The 15,770-nt window shown below is 45.1% G+C and overlaps 1 protein-coding gene across 5 annotated transcripts in view; it reads right to left on the reverse strand.

The window, feature by feature from the left end:
• Window positions 1-15,770, reverse strand: part of adck1 (aarF domain containing kinase 1) — a 650,404-nt gene that overhangs the window by 449,104 nt on the left and 185,530 nt on the right. For 4 of the 5 annotated variants that reach the window (XM_069916023.1, XM_069916021.1, XM_069916025.1 and 1 more), the window contains one exon: window positions 5,766-5,969. The exons of the other annotated variant lie outside the window; for it this stretch is intronic. In XM_069916023.1, coding sequence (XP_069772124.1) covers window positions 5,766-5,969 — 204 coding nt within the window. The remainder of the gene's footprint in view (window positions 1-5,765; window positions 5,970-15,770) is intronic. 5 annotated transcript variants of the gene reach the window in all.

Genomic DNA, 15,770 nt, shown 5'->3' on the forward strand with positions numbered 1-15,770 from the left:
AACCTTTTCCTTTAGAGGCCACCAGTCCTGACCACTGAAGAGAGTGGGCTGCATTCCCCAAACACCCATTCCCACACACACATATTCCCACACCACACACACACTCCCACACACATGTACACATTCCCACACACACATTTCCACACATACTCCCACACACACACACACACACACACACACACACACACACACACACGTATTGTGTATGTACAGATACAGTGGGTTTCAAAAATGGATACAATGGCTTTACAAGCACATCCACAGTTACAGTGGATTTAGAGTGGATTGATGTGCACACCCAGGGATTTTTCTCTCTTTCATTCTCTCTCTCTCTCTCTCTCTCTCTCTCTCTCTCTCTCCCTCCCTTCTCTCTCTCCCTCTATACAGTGGCTATGGAAGGTAAGGCAGCAGATTGCTGTGGTCCTTTGTTGGCTGCAGGCAATGTTCCTGACAATGGAAGTACTACAAATGTGGTACTTTTTTTCCAAAAAGTGCAACAAGGATCAGCCAGATAATTTCAGACCTTAATTTCAGATAGGGAAACTGGATACTTCTGCACTTGAAAAGGGGGGATTGATCAAACTAAGGCACAGGATTTTGTTAGGGGAGATCTATCTGACAGAGTTGACTGAAAGTTTTGAAGAGGTAACAATATATTGTTGAGGGTGGTTCATGTGCATTCCACAGACTTTAGTAATGCCTATGACAAGGTCCCACATGGGGAACTGGTCTAAAAGGTTCAAGCCCATGCAAGTGGCCAAATTGAATCCTCAATTGACTTGATAACAGGAGGCAGAGGTGACCTTTCTGGGTCTTCACTATCCCCTCTCACCTTCCCCTCTCTGAGACCAAACATCCTCAGTAGAAGCCTATCTTCATCCCTCATGGACAACCTCAACAAGTTCCGCACATCACTACACCAAACTCCTCTTCCACTGTCTCTGCCTCCGTGCCTACTTCCTCAACAAGGATTCTCCAGCCCCACTGAGGACCCTTTCTCTTGTCTTCAGACTTCTTCCTGCTCATGGTCACCTCATTCCATCCTACTGCCTTCTCATGGATGCCTCATTCCATCCTACTGTCTCCTCATGGATGTCTCATTCCATCCTACTTCCTTCATTTCATTTCCAACTACCACCAAGACATCATCTTGAGCTCACCACTCCACTCATCTATTCCAATCTTCCACTGTATTGTCATCAAATATAAATTTATATATTTAGACATACAGCACAGTATGAGGTCCTTCAGCTCACATGTCCATGTCACCCAAATACACCCAATTAACCTACGTTTTGAACAGTGGGATGAAACCGGAGCACCCAGAGGAAACTCATGCAGACATGGGGAGAATATGAGCACCTATAAAAAGTGATCAGAGAATTGGAGACATGCCAAATCTCCTTGGGCCTCTGAGGGAATGGAAGCGTTGATGTGCTTTCTTAGGTGTTGTGTCATCATGGCTGAACCATGGCAGATTATTAGTGATATTTATGCCTAAAAGTAGCTCAGTCCATCACACAAACCTCACCTCCCTCCCCTCCATCTACACTACCACTGCTTTGGTAAAGCAGCCAACATATTAAGATACTCATCCCACCTCAGCCACACTCTGTCCCTCCTATAGGGAATGTGAGCCCACTCACCACCAGATTCACGGACAGATTCTTCCCTGCCATTATCAGACTCCTGAACGACTCTCACACAGGTAAAATAATGTTGCCTTTGCTCTGTACTAACAGAAATTTCTGATACCTGTACTGTTGTACTTGCTTTACTATGTATGGGATGATTAGCTGGACTGCCCACACAACAAACTTTCTCTCTGCCCCTCAGTACACATAAACTTGAACTTGAACACCACATCTATACATCAGATTTCACGCACACAGTCTCAGAGTTTTGCAGCATTAAAAACAGATCATCCATGCAGCCCAAGATATCTAACTGAGCTAGCGAGTTCCATTTGCCTGTGTTTGGCCCATATCCCTCTAAAGCACACATGTCAAACTCTGGCCCGCGGGCCAAATTTTGCCCGCAAGATCATATTAAATATATATTAGAGTTGGCCCGCTGGCCGCCGCGCCAGTATAGCGCATGCACACTGAAGGTGAAAATGAAGACGGCGGAGGTGTGGAGGGATCTCAGAGTCCCGAATCCCGGGGATCGGAGCGCCGCACTCAGCCCGCCCGGCTCTCGGACACACAGACGCGGCTGGAGTTGGGGACCATCCTCGCTGGGTCTGCGCTTCAGCGGCGATGCCGGACCGAACGTCTCGTTGGCGATGCCTTCCCCCTCGCTCCGTGCGCGGCGGACCCTGCCTCCCGCTCCTTTTGTTGGAGACGAGCCCGGTGCCGTGAGATCGCAGTTTAATCCCTCTCCAACCATGGGAGGGGGGTGGGAGCAACGCGCTCTTTTCAGCCAATTCCTCCACCGCCCCGGATGCCGGCGTTTCAACAGGGGGTTCGGGTGCCTTCGTCAGGCGACCGACCTGTTGGTCCAAGACAAGGGGAGAGCGTACAAACTCCACACAGACAGCACCTGAACTCGGGTGAACGTGGAGCTGCGACCCCACATTCCACATCAGGACTGTGTGTAAGATTGGGAGCAGTGAGACGGAAGCTTATTTTGTTCCTGTGATTTAAGCCTTTCTTGGGGTGGGGGGGGGGGTCCTTCTCTGACCACTTGCCTAACAATTAACCTAATCAGATGTGGAGTTACCACAATACAACAGTTCTCAACCTTTTTCTTTCCACTCGCGTCCCTGTGCCATTGATGCTCTGTGATTAGTAAGGGATTGCTTAAGGTGGTCTGTGGGTGGGAAGAAAAAGTTTGAAGACCACTCCTTTAATCATCCCTCATTGACTCGTCTTGTGCACAGTTTCAGAACGCTAAAGGAAATGGGCCAATGACAATTTTTCTCAAGCAAAATATTTCAGTAACAATTGGGTCTAGAGCAGTGATTCTCACCCTTTCCTTCTCACTCACATCCCACCTTAAGCAATCCCTTACTAATTACAGAGTTCCGATGGCATAGGGCACACATGTCAAACTCAGGCCCGCTATACTTGGCCCGCAAGATCATTTCAAAAATGTATTAGAGGTGGCCCGCTGGCCGCCGTGCCAGTATAGCGCATGCACAGTAATACAACAAATCCCAGAATGCATTGGCATCAGCCCGCTAATCGCCCCCACCTCCTCTGTTTACGTTGCAGGGTCTCACTGTGGACTCTGGTTTGGGGGCCTGGCTGGTGTCAGGGGAAGCCAAGGCCGCTTCCCAGCGCCCGGAACCGGAGGCCTCGAGCCTGACCTCACCAGGACCGTTGCCCACTCCCCCTCCCTGCCGCAGGCCGACCCGCGACTCATGGTGATGGGGCCGCTGATCCGCCAAGATGCCACCCTGCAGCGAGAGCCGATGCCCCCGCACTGTCGTTGTCCAACCCGATCGCCCGCAAACCCCGCCCTCCCGCACACAGGCCTGAGTAAGGATTATGAACTTTAATCTCAGGATAAAACGATCTTCCAATAGTTTCATGTCACAGTGATCAATATATTCCTGGTTAAAAATGGTCCTGCACCTGGATACAAGCTCATTAGGCATAAAACTTGAAAAGTGTGTCAATCAAAGGATATCTGTACCAATGGAAAAAGGGCATGGCAAATAACCCTGCTAGAGTTCATGCCCACAATCAGTCACCCATTTGATTGTTTCAGGAATCATGTTATTCTCCCACATTCTCAATAGCCCTCAGATTTTACTATTCGACAGCACACTAGCAACATTTGACAAATCCTCTATAGAGAAATATTATTTATTGAATATTTTATTTCTCATTTGTTAATGCTTCTGGAAAGAGTTTATCCAAAACTATTATTAAACATTTATTTTAATAAGAAAAAGTTTAACATTACATATGTTGAAAGAAGAGAAAACATGCAGATGTTGTTGAAAATTTTCAATAAATATTTAGTTCGGCCCTCGACTTAGTCCAAGTTTTTAATTTTGGCCCTCCGTGAATTTGAGTTTGACACCCCTGCTCTAAATCCACATACCTGTCTTTTAAATGTAATTGCGCCCACCTCCAATATTTCCCCTCGTTCCATATACTCACCACCCTCGGGTTTCCTTTAGATCTTTCCCCGCTCACCTCATCTTTCTACGCTCTGGTTTTACACTCCCCCACTCTAGGACAATGATTGTGAATGTTCACCTTATCTGTACTCCACCTGATTTTACATTCCCCTATCTGGACACCCACTCTCCCAGGGAAATTTCCTATCTACTATCTCCTTACACCTCAAGCCTGCCAGTCCTAACAATATCTCTGCGAATCTTTTCACACCTTTTACTGCTTAATTAAATCCTTCCTATAACTGGGGAACTAGAAATGGATACAGTACAGTACTCCAAGTGCAGGCTCACCAGCGTATTTTACAGGTGTAACATGACATTTCACAGAACAGACATTCTCAAATAGAGAACACATGAGAGGCAAAGTGTGTGTGTGTGTGTGTGTGTGTGTGTGTGTGTGTGTGTGTGTGTGTGTGTGCATCTGCCAATCTTTGTGTAAATTCCACTCTCTTGTCTCTCATTTTTTATTTCTTTTTGCTTCTTTTTATTATCCCTTTATCCCTCTCTATACATCACCCCTACTATCCATTTGTTTTCTGTCTATCCCTCATTTTCTTTCCATCCAGCTGCTTATATCTCTACCTCCAGAAGGATGAGGAAGTTGTACTCTTTCCCTGCTGCTTTATTCCCAGTGACTCAACTGCCAATTATCATCAAGAACTCGATGCATAGTGTTCAAGAGGCAGCTTCACATTCAATTCTACAACATCGTCACATTACTTAACACACTTGTGACATTAAAAAACAATTATAGATAAATATTCAGAACTGTTTGAATTTAATGTACTGAAATTAACAATATCAATCCTGACATTAAGCAATAATTACAATAAATATTCAAAACTGTTTTAATTAGCACAAGGATTAACAATAGTAGGATCTGCATAATATGTCTCTATGTCTTTTAAAGAAATTATATATTTGAATGAACACGATTACATGATTCTGCAGATATCTAGTGCATATGTATTTTTATAGGTAAGTGTATATTTTGTCTGTTATTGTGGACAGTCAAAATCCTTATTCCAGGAAAAAAATGTCACACATTAGAGGTACACATTTGAGGTGAGGTGGTGAGCGGTTGGGGAGGGGGGTGGTGGAGGATTTAAAGGGGCAAGAACGATAGGTGTCTGAAAAAGGCTGCCACCAGTGGCGGTAAATTCATACAGAAATGCTGCCAGTCTCGCAGCGTCCATAGGAGGTAGAGATATATTACCATCGTTTTGGTCCTGAGCCCATATTCAAGGGATATGCAAAAAACAGACAGGCATCTGACTGGGAGGGGGTGGAGTCCAGGCCAACAGACAAAAAGTATTAATTGGATATGAGAAGAGGAAAAGCGAGAATTGACATTAGCTCTGTGAAAGGAGACAGAGGGAAAGGGGAAGAGAGAGAGACAGAACTAGAGGAAAGGAGAAGGGGGATAGAGATGGGCATAAGTGGTGGAACCATGCAATAGCAGTGTTTGAGGCTGTGTGAGCAGCAGAGTTTTGGTTTAATTACATGTTTGGTACAGACACGCGAGTCGAAGGGCCTGTTCCTGTGCCGTACTGTTCCATGTTTTACACATTCTCTTTAGTATGAACAGTATTGTAAGTAGCTCAGAATAATGAACCATAAGTCCCCTTGTTACCTCTTTGCCCAGATCTTCCTGAATAACCTGTTGGATTTCCTGCAGACTGCTCTGTGGCGCTCGGCTGTGCAGAATTTTCAGAATGCTGGTGTACTCCTCAGGTAACAGGTAGTCCAAGCCTCCCAGGTGCTGTCCCACTTTGATAAAGGTCCCCCTGTTGGCACAGCAGAGGTCCAGTAGGTGCTCAGCAGAGCGACGGTGTACCTTTGGAGGGCAAGGAACGCAAAGTATGAGTCTGAAATGTGGATGATCAGCCAGCCTTATCTCAACAGATTGGAAATCTTTAAAAATTGATCACCTCACTGTCAACATTTCTCCAAAATTTATGTCTCCTGCACCTGGAAGACCATTTACCCCCTGTTCATGACTGTGTGTGTGCATCGACGTGTCCGTGCGTATGTGCGTGTTTGTGCAGCCATAGGCAAAGTCACTGGGTCAGGTTTCAGTAACTTACTATCTATGGAAGTACCTTGTGAATCAAGAAGCCTTAATTTGAGCAACTCTGATTAAGTTCTGTCATGATAGGACCAAAGATGCTCACAAACTGGCCCAGTTGTGAACAACTGGCTGTCAAAGTACAGCATACAATTTTCCTGTCACTGTTTGCCAAAAACCATATAGAGAACACAGCAAAACTGCAAAACAATGACCAACCTTCTGATTTCACCCCAGTTGCTTTTTGTTAAAAGGAGAAAATGGTGGCCAGCACACAATGATAGTTATTTGTTCCCTTTTAACTATTAACCATAGCTTTTCTGATAGTTATGAGCCAACGGTGCTCTATTTAGCATTGAAATTGGTGGGACAAGTAAGTGTAGTCTCCAATAAAATTGTGAATGAAGAAGTGTTTTGCTATTTCATACCAAATTATTGTATGTCTCCAAAGACTCTTGAAAATTTCTAGAGGTGTACCATGGAGAGAGCATTCTATCTGGTTGTATCACTGTCTGGTATGGAGGTGCCAGTGCACAGGACAGGGAAAATCTCCAGAGAGTTAACTCAGCCAACGATATCACAGGCACCAGACTTCACTCCATCGAGGACATCTAAAAGAGGCGGTGTCTTAAGAAAGTAGCCTCTATCCTCAAGGACCAAAACCATCCAGGCCATACCCTCTTGACACTACCATCATTGGGAAGGAGGTACAGGAACCTGAAGATGAGCACCCAGTGGCACAAGGACAGCTTCTTCCCCTCTGCCATCAGATTTCTGAATTGACAATGAACCACAGACATCACTGCACTTTCTCCTATTTTCTTGCACTATTTATTTATTTTTGAAATGTGACTTATAGCAATATTTGCACTGTAACGCTGCCGCAAAACTACGAATTTTGTGGCATGTTCATGACAATAAATTCTGGTTCTGATCACACGTCAGGAGCCAGGCTGCATCTATGTCTGTTGTGCCAAATCTATCTCAAAAGGGCCACCATATTTCCTCGAAATGATACTCTCAGGATAGTTTTACTACAAATTACCTTATTACCTTTTCCAAAAGACTATTTCAGGAATAGGGTATGCGGGATAAAATAACAAGACATTGAACAGTACACCACAGGAACTGTCCCACAAATTTCAATGGTGAATAGAGCACCATCTGCACCAAGCATGATGCCCAAACTAAACTCAATCCTTGCTGCTTGCATGTGATACATATCTCTCTCTCCTCCTTGCATATTCATATGACTGGAAATCTCTCAAACTCTCCTATTGTATCTGCTTCCACATGGCCATATGGTCCAAGCATCTCTGTCCTCAGGTGCCCTGCACATCCCCTTTAAACATTTACCTCCTCACTTTGAATGTACGTCCTCAAGTATGTGACCTTTTCACCCTGGGAAAATATTCTGACAACTTTTACCCTGGGAAAATATTCTGACAACTTTATCAATGCTTCTCATAGTTTTATAAATTTCTATCAGGTGTCCTATCAGCCTCCGACGCTCCAGAGAAAATAACCCAAGTTCATCCAACCTCTCCTTATAGCTCCAGAAGATTTATTTAAAAGGTAGCTAATTGCACTAAATCAAAATTGCAAAGAAATATTCAAGTTAAATATGTAAAATACTTCTAGAGAAATTCCTGTGACTTCAGCTGTCCTTGCTGACTGCTTTTTGGGACTGAATTATTTCAGGTAAAAGACCCTGACTAAATGCTTTCCAACCACTTTTCCTGAACCTTATCTGTGCAGATCGCATGAATGCAAAATAAAAGATCCTCCAATTGCTGTCTAAACTTTCTTTCATTTGAAGAACAAATGGGTTTTTGTCTCAATGACAAGCAATGGAGGATATTAATAATTTTGAGCACTTAAGTACATAAAGCAGTCACTTGGCTGCCCGTTGACTCATTTCCTCTCAACTCTTCACCATAACAAGAAATCATTATAAATCCCTGAGATGATTCTGACAATCTAACTTCATTAGCATTTCAAAGACGCAAGATAATATCTAGCACAATTAACCTTTTCACTTTAAATATAAATTAGCCTGGTTTTTTTTCCACCTGTTTCCTTATGTTTTCCAGGTAGATCAATGGTTCTGTGAGGGGAGGAGGGGGTCTGTCTTTGATCTACTGCCAAAAATTGTGGTGGTCAGGTTGATGAAGCAAATGGTCTTTCCATGTTCATCATTATATTTATCTTTGAATGCAGATGGGCACTCTATTCGATCCCGTGAATTCCAGCAGGACCATTCACTTTCCTGAAGTGCCATATCAGAAGACTTGGGGCCAATACAATTGCCCATCATAACAAAAATATATGTTAAATCCAGGACTGGAGATGAGGAGAGTCACACTTGCCAGTGTGGGATGAAAGGGTTTTCTGTTTGACCTCTATTGTTTACCTCAGTATCAGATGAGTGCAATGGTTGTGATTGCTGAGGATAATATGATCCCTAGCAAGATAGCAAGTGAAAGTCCGAGGTGACTATTCTCAACTGGTTGTGCCACTTGAAGATGATTGGGTGAGATGTCTTGGTGGGAGTAGGAGAAGAGCACTGATTGGAAGAAGATGGATAGAGGTGGAACATCAATCAAAGTCCGACTTTCAGGGGAGGACAGATTGAGGCAGAGTATAGATTAGCACAGTGGTAAATGTATGTAGTACACGTCTCATAATGCTAGCTACTCCCCATATGACCTTCAGTGCTGCCTGTCTGGAGTTTACATATTCTCCCTGTGATTGAATGATTTTTCCCTGGAGCTCTGGATTCCTGCCACATCTTTGCTAAATTATCCCCAATGCTGATGTAAAAATCTTTTATGCTTCCTTTCCATTCAGCCCATCATGTCCACACCAGCTTCCAGACCACATTAATCCCATTCCTTCTCTTAACTCCGTGGAATCTATTCTCTATCACATGCCCATTAACACTACACTGAGTTTCCTAACACCCACCCACATGGAAGGCAACTCACGGCCGCTAATTAACTTATCAACCAGCATCTCCTTCGAATGTGGCAGGAATGCAGGACACCCAGAGGAAACCCATGTGGTCACAGGGAGAATGAGCAAACTCTGCCGTGACGGCACTGGAGGTCAAAATGGAACAGGGTCACTGGAGGTGTGAGGCAGCTGTGCTTCCTGGAGCGATATGGCAGTCGACATGGGAGCAACTTCAGAGGTCCGGCCCAAATCAAATGTGGACATGCTGTTGTTCAGATTCTGTGTCATCCTGGTACATACATAACATGAACCCAGTGAGTGGGACAGACCAGTAGAACTGTGATCAATCTGACTTCTACTTTAATCAACAACCATCAGGGTGTAAAGGATAGCACTGGGAGCCTGTTGTTCCAAATCAGCATCTCAAAGTTCAGGGCCAGCACAGATTAGCTTCACTAATTTTCCCTGATAACACAGTGCTGATGTTAGAAGCAGAGAACCATAGTACATTTCTTCTTCTTCTTTTCTTTGGCTTGGCTTCGTGGACGAAGATTTATGGAGGGGGTAAAAAGTCCACGTCAGCTGCAGGCTCGTTTGTGGCTGACAAGTCCGATGCGGGACAGGCAGACACGATTGCAGCGGTTGCAGGGGAAAATTGGTTGGTTGGGGTTGGGTGTTGGGTTTTTCCTCCTTTGCCTTTTGTCAGTGAGGTGGGCTCTGCGGTCTTCTTCAAAGGAGGTTGCTGCCTGCCAAACTGTGAGGCGCCAAGATGCACGGTTTGAGGCGTTATCAGCCCACTGGCGGTGGTCAATGTGGCAGGCACCAAGAGATTTCTTTAGGCAGTCCTTGTACCTTTTCTTTGGTGCACCTCTGTCACGGTGGCCAGTGGAGAGCTCGCCATAGAACACGATCTTGGGAAGGCGATGGTCCTCCATTCTGGAGACGTGACCCATCCAGCGCAGCTGGATCTTCAGCAGCGCGGACTCGATGCTGTCGACCTCTGCCATCTCGAGCACCTCGACGCTAGGGATGAAAGCGCTCCAATGGATGTTGAGGATGGAGCGGAGACAACGCTGGTGGAAGCGTTCTAGGAGCCGTAGGTGGTGCCGGTAGAGGACCCATGATTCGGAGCCGAACAGGAGTGTGGGTATGACAACGGCTCTGTATACGCTAATCTTTGTGAGGTTTTTCAGTTGGTTGTTTTTCCAGACTCTTTTGTGTCGTCTTCCAAAGGCTCTATTTGCCTTGGCGAGTCCGTTGTCTATCTCGTTGTCGATCCTTGCATCCGATGAAATGGTGCAGCCGAGATAGGTAAACTGGTTGACCGTTTTGAGTTTTGTGGCCCTTCTAGTCTGTGTCAAATTATCTTTTTCCTAGTCCCACTAAATCTGCATCTGGACTATATCCTTCCATACACCTCCCATCTATTTACCTGTCAAAATTTTTCTTAAATGTCAAAAATTGAGCCTGCATTTAAAACTCTGCTGGCAGCTCATTCTACATTCCCACCACTCTCTGTGTGAAGAAGTTCTCATGAATCTTCCCTTTAAACTCTTTTCCCTTTTGCCCTTAACCCATGTCCTCTAGTTTTTTATCTCACCTCAACTCAGTGGAAAAAGCCTCCTTTTATCTATACACATCATAATTTTGTATACCTCTGTCATATCTCACCTCATTCTTCTATGCTCCAGGGAATAAAGCCCTAGCCTGCTTAACCTTTCCCTGTAACTCATTTCTTTAAGTCCTGGCAACATGCTTGTAAATCTCCTCTACATTCTTTCAATCTTATTGATATCCTTCCTGTAGTTACTGGACAAAAGATCCAAGGTCTTGGACCAATGTTCCGGCGACCTGAGTTCAAATAAACAACTAAGAAACAAACTTAGTTAATTAAATGAATCTGGAATTAAAAGGGCAGCATCAGCTGTGATGATCATGAAATGATCAGATTGTTGTGAAGAATTTGAGGGAAGGAATTCAGCAGGTCTACAGCAGGTATGCTCTCGAAGGACCCTCAGAACCACAGATAGACAACGAATCAGGGCAGAATTTGAAACAAGGAGAAATTATGGGCTGGAAGAGCTCAGTAGGTCAAGCAGCACCAGTGGGAGAAAAATACATCAAGGGTATCTCCATCTCAATGTTATTTGCTCCAAATTCCAGCATTCAGCAGTCTCTTGTGTTTCCTGAGCAGAATTATGGCCCTTCCAGAGGTGATGATCCACCCATACTTATATGTACTCATCATGAAGGTGAAGTACATCACATTTTACACAAAGATTCTGCAAGCAGGAGCTCTCACTGACATTGCACTCTGGCTGAAATGAAGATTGGTATCTCATGTGCTGCTTTATAAGAAAGCTCTGAGCTAGAGGGCCTTTGCAGCTTGCCTCTATTAGATTCTGCTGCTCCACCAGATCACATTGTACTGATATCATGTGATTATTCCAGTGCAATGGACAGGCGTCTGACCTGGTGCTTATTGTGGCTTGCTTAGTTTATCTCTAGTGTACATTGTACATTTCAATCTTCTTCAGCATGATGCTGAACCAAGCCATGAAAGACCCCAACAATGAAGACGCTGTTTCCATCCGGTACCGCACGGATGGCAGTCTCTTCAATCTGAGGCGCCTGCAAGCTCACACCAAGACACAAGAGAAACTTGTCCGTGAACTACTCTTTGCAGATGATGCCGCTTTAGTTGCCCATTCAGAGCCAGCTCTTCAGCGCTTGACGTCCTGCTTTGCGGAAACTGCCAAAATGTTTGGCCTGGAAGTCAGCCTGAAGAAAACTGAGGTCCTCCATCAGCCAGCTCCCCACCATGACTACCAGCCCCCCCACATCTCCATCGGGCACACAAAACTCAAAACGGTCAACCAGTTTACCTATCTCGGCTGCACCATTTCATCAGATGCAAGGATCGACAATGAGATAGACAACAGACTCGCCAAGGCAAATAGCGCCTTTGGAAGACTACACAAAAGAGTCTGGAAAAACAACCAACTGAAAAACCTCACAAAGATAAGCGTATACAGAGCCGTTGTCATACCCACACTCCTGTTCGGCTCCGAATCATGGGTCCTCTACCGGCACCACCTACGGCTCCTAGAACGCTTCCACCAGCGTTGTCTCCGCTCCATCCTCAACATCCATTGGAGCGCTCACACCCCTAACGTCGAGGTACTCGAGATGGCAGAGGTCGACAGCATCGAGTCCACGCTGCTGAAGATCCAGCTGCGCTGGATGGGTCACGTCTCCAGAATGGAGGACCATCGCCTTCCCAAGATCGTATTATATGGCGAGCTCTCCACTGGCCACCGTGACAGAGGTGCACCAAAGAAAAGGTACAAGGACTGCCTAAAGAAATCTCTTGGTGCCTGCCACATTGACCACCGCCAGTGGGCTGATAACGCCTCAAACCGTGCATCTTGGCGCCTCACAGTTTGGCGGGCAGCAGCCTCCTTTGAAGAAGACCGCAGAGCCCACCTCACTGACAAAAGGCAAAGGAGGAAAAACCCAACACCCAACCCCAACCAACCAATTTTCCCTTGCAACCGCTGCAATCGTGTCTGCCTGTCCCGCATCGGACTGGTCAGCCACAAACGAGCCTGCAGCTGACGTGGACTTTTTACCCCCTCCATAAATCTTCGTCCGCGAAGCCAAGCCAAAGAAGACATTGAATGGAGAAGATAGATCAATCCAACAGTGGGGACTCTTTTCTGCTGCTTAGATGGTTTTAGTTGGCTGCAGCACGTCACTGAGCAACTGAGCAAAACACTCAAATTCATCCTCTGCATCTCAACTATAAATCTCTGTTGCTTGATGCAAAGTAGCACAGAGTTCCTGTCTAATTGTGCAACAACTCCACAGAGTTCATCAGCTCTAGTTGGAGTGCAGTAATTAATACTGCTTCCTCACAGTTCCAGGGTTTGACCCTGACCTCAAGTGTTGCCTGCGAGGATTTTGCATACTGTCTGTGACTGTATATGTTTATCCCTGGGTGCTCCAATTTTCCCCACATCATAAAGACATGCTGATAGGTTAACTGGCAACTATAAATGGCTCCCTTCAGGAGGTCAGAGGTAAAAAGAATCAAAGGAATGATAATGGCCTGTATGAGAGAGAATAAATTGCAAGCATAATGGAGTGGAATTAAAAGGATTGCTTCCATGAGAATCAGCATGGGTCAAATGGGCTGAATGGCCTGGTTCCATTTCATTTGAAATGAAAAGGCCCAGGGTTTAAGGCTGTTTCTGTTCTCAACACTCATTACATGACAAAGGATGTCACGAAAGCATCGGAGATTCAGGCTCCCACAGAGGGTGGAATCCCAGATTTCAGGATTTCCAGGAATCCCTCAGGGAATCTATTTCAGAATTTCCAGGGATCCCAGTGAACGTGCCAATATTTACAGAATCACCCCACACAAGTCGACACAATTAATATAAAATAAACATGGAAAACATTGGCAGTGCTCACCAGATATACCATCTGTAGAAGTCATTAGCTCACGAGCAATAGAATCACCAATAACCACACACTCCTTGAGTGGATCTACCAATCAACAAATTCATGGTTTTCCACATCATGGCTCCATCTTCATTTTGTTGCCTGTTCCCATAACCTCTGATTGTCACCTTCGCCATCAATGGATTCAATAAACCATCTAACAACTCTACAGTAGAATTCCAAAGTGGGAGAAATCTCTCCTTGTCTACCTCAAGGATGTATCACCATATCCTAAAACTCTGCCTTTACTTCCCACCTGCCCCATTCCAAATACCACCAGGACTGAAACAATCACTGCTTCACGTCAAAGACTTCCATTAGAATGGAAACGTGAACTCTATCCTTCTCCCACAGATGAATGTTTCTTGCATTTTCTGTTTCTATCCAGTATCTACAAGATCCCTACCTTGTGTTCACAGAGGCTCTCCATGCCATGTACTGGTGTTTACAAAGTGTCTCGGGGGTTGTGTCAGCTCTTAGCAAGAGAGTGTCAATCTTTACAGAGTGTCACGGGAATCCATCAGTACATGTGAAAGATGACCAGCTGTGTGTCAGTTAGCTTCTGCAGAAGTCTGTGTCAATGTTCACAGAGACTCCCACAGATAGTGTCAGACCAGGTGCTTGAGATTAGGCAGAATATTAGTCAATGGGATTAGGCATATTAATTCAGTACAGATTAGATGGGCTAAAGGAATCTTTTTCTGTGCTGCAATGTTCCATGGTTCTTAAAGGGAATCAGTGGTAGCAGATCATCTCAGGAATTTATCAGCATTTAGAGAGAATCCCAGGCTGTTTGTCAGCAAATGCAGGGACCCCCAGATGAATAGGAGGCCACTAGATATGCATTGATATTTATAGGGGGAATTCTGGAATGAACAGATATTTGAAGGTAAGTGAGAGTTCTGGGAGTTGGGAGGGGCTGTGCGTTTTGGGCCTATTTACATTATATTGAGCTCTGCTTCATCTGTCGCTGCCGTGTGCTCTGAAAGACCTCGATCGGTCTGCAAAGTTCAGCAAGCACGTGAAGGGTTAGGATTCCTAAGAGGGGCTAAAGACTGAGAGCTGTGAATATTTCCGCTAGTCACAATCTGCAATTCAATGAGACGTGACCTCATTCATGAAGGGAAGCTGTGAAAATCAGGCTCACTGCATTTACCAGGAAGGTGGGGGGACGGGGGGGGGGGGGGGGGGGTGTGGTGGGGGGGGAGTCAAAGCGATATTGACTATTATCTTTATTTGTAATGATTTATTCTCACGAAGAAGAGATGATAAGAATTTTCATTCAATCTCTAACAGAGCTGGCCTGTCCTACAGGCTAGATCTGAAAGGAATATCTTCAGGTTTCCAGGCACAGGGGACTAAAGGGAATGCAGGTTCCAACTGCCGCAAGGTTAATTAAGGTCTCGCAAAGCAATTTGTAAAGAAAATTCTGCAGTAAATCAAATTGCCTACAATTACAAATGATGCTGGGGTCTAGCTTGCCCGAGGCTGGTATTCAACGTGCCCCAGGGACTCCTGTCTGGCACAGAGAATGATTGTGCTGGAGATCACAAGCAGCTGTGAGAGGCCAGTTTTTCCAAGGAGCTTCTAGTTAGGTCTGCTCGATTGTAAAATTAATACCTGAACTGACCATGACCAACCTAAGACCAATCGAACCCCATGATTACCCATCATAAAGGCAATTACAAATCACCCAAAGAACACCATGACTTCTGGCAGGACCAGATGGATTAGATTCAGGAAGAATATTGGGGAAGTCCAGAAAAGGGATCACAATCTAAGGAGAAGGTAGAAGCCATTTAAGATCATTAGACCATCAGATCATGAGACATGGGAGCAGAAGTAGGCTCTTCAGCCCATCGAGTTTGCACTGCAGCACACATTCTACCATGAGCTGATCCATTTTCCCACTCAGCCCCACTGCCCAGCCTTCTCCCTATAACCCTTGATACCATGGTTAATCCTATCAATTTCTGCCTTAAATACACCCAATGACTTGACCTCCACAGCCACAAATCCTACAGATTCACCATCCCCTGGCTAAGGAAATTCCTCCACACCTGAGGGCTGAGATGAGGAGAGACATTCACTCAGAGTGTTGTGAAC

The sequence above is a fragment of the Narcine bancroftii genome, chromosome 2 (genome assembly GCF_036971445.1).
Source record: "Narcine bancroftii isolate sNarBan1 chromosome 2, sNarBan1.hap1, whole genome shotgun sequence".
Classification (NCBI taxonomy): Eukaryota; Metazoa; Chordata; class Chondrichthyes; order Torpediniformes; family Narcinidae; genus Narcine; species Narcine bancroftii.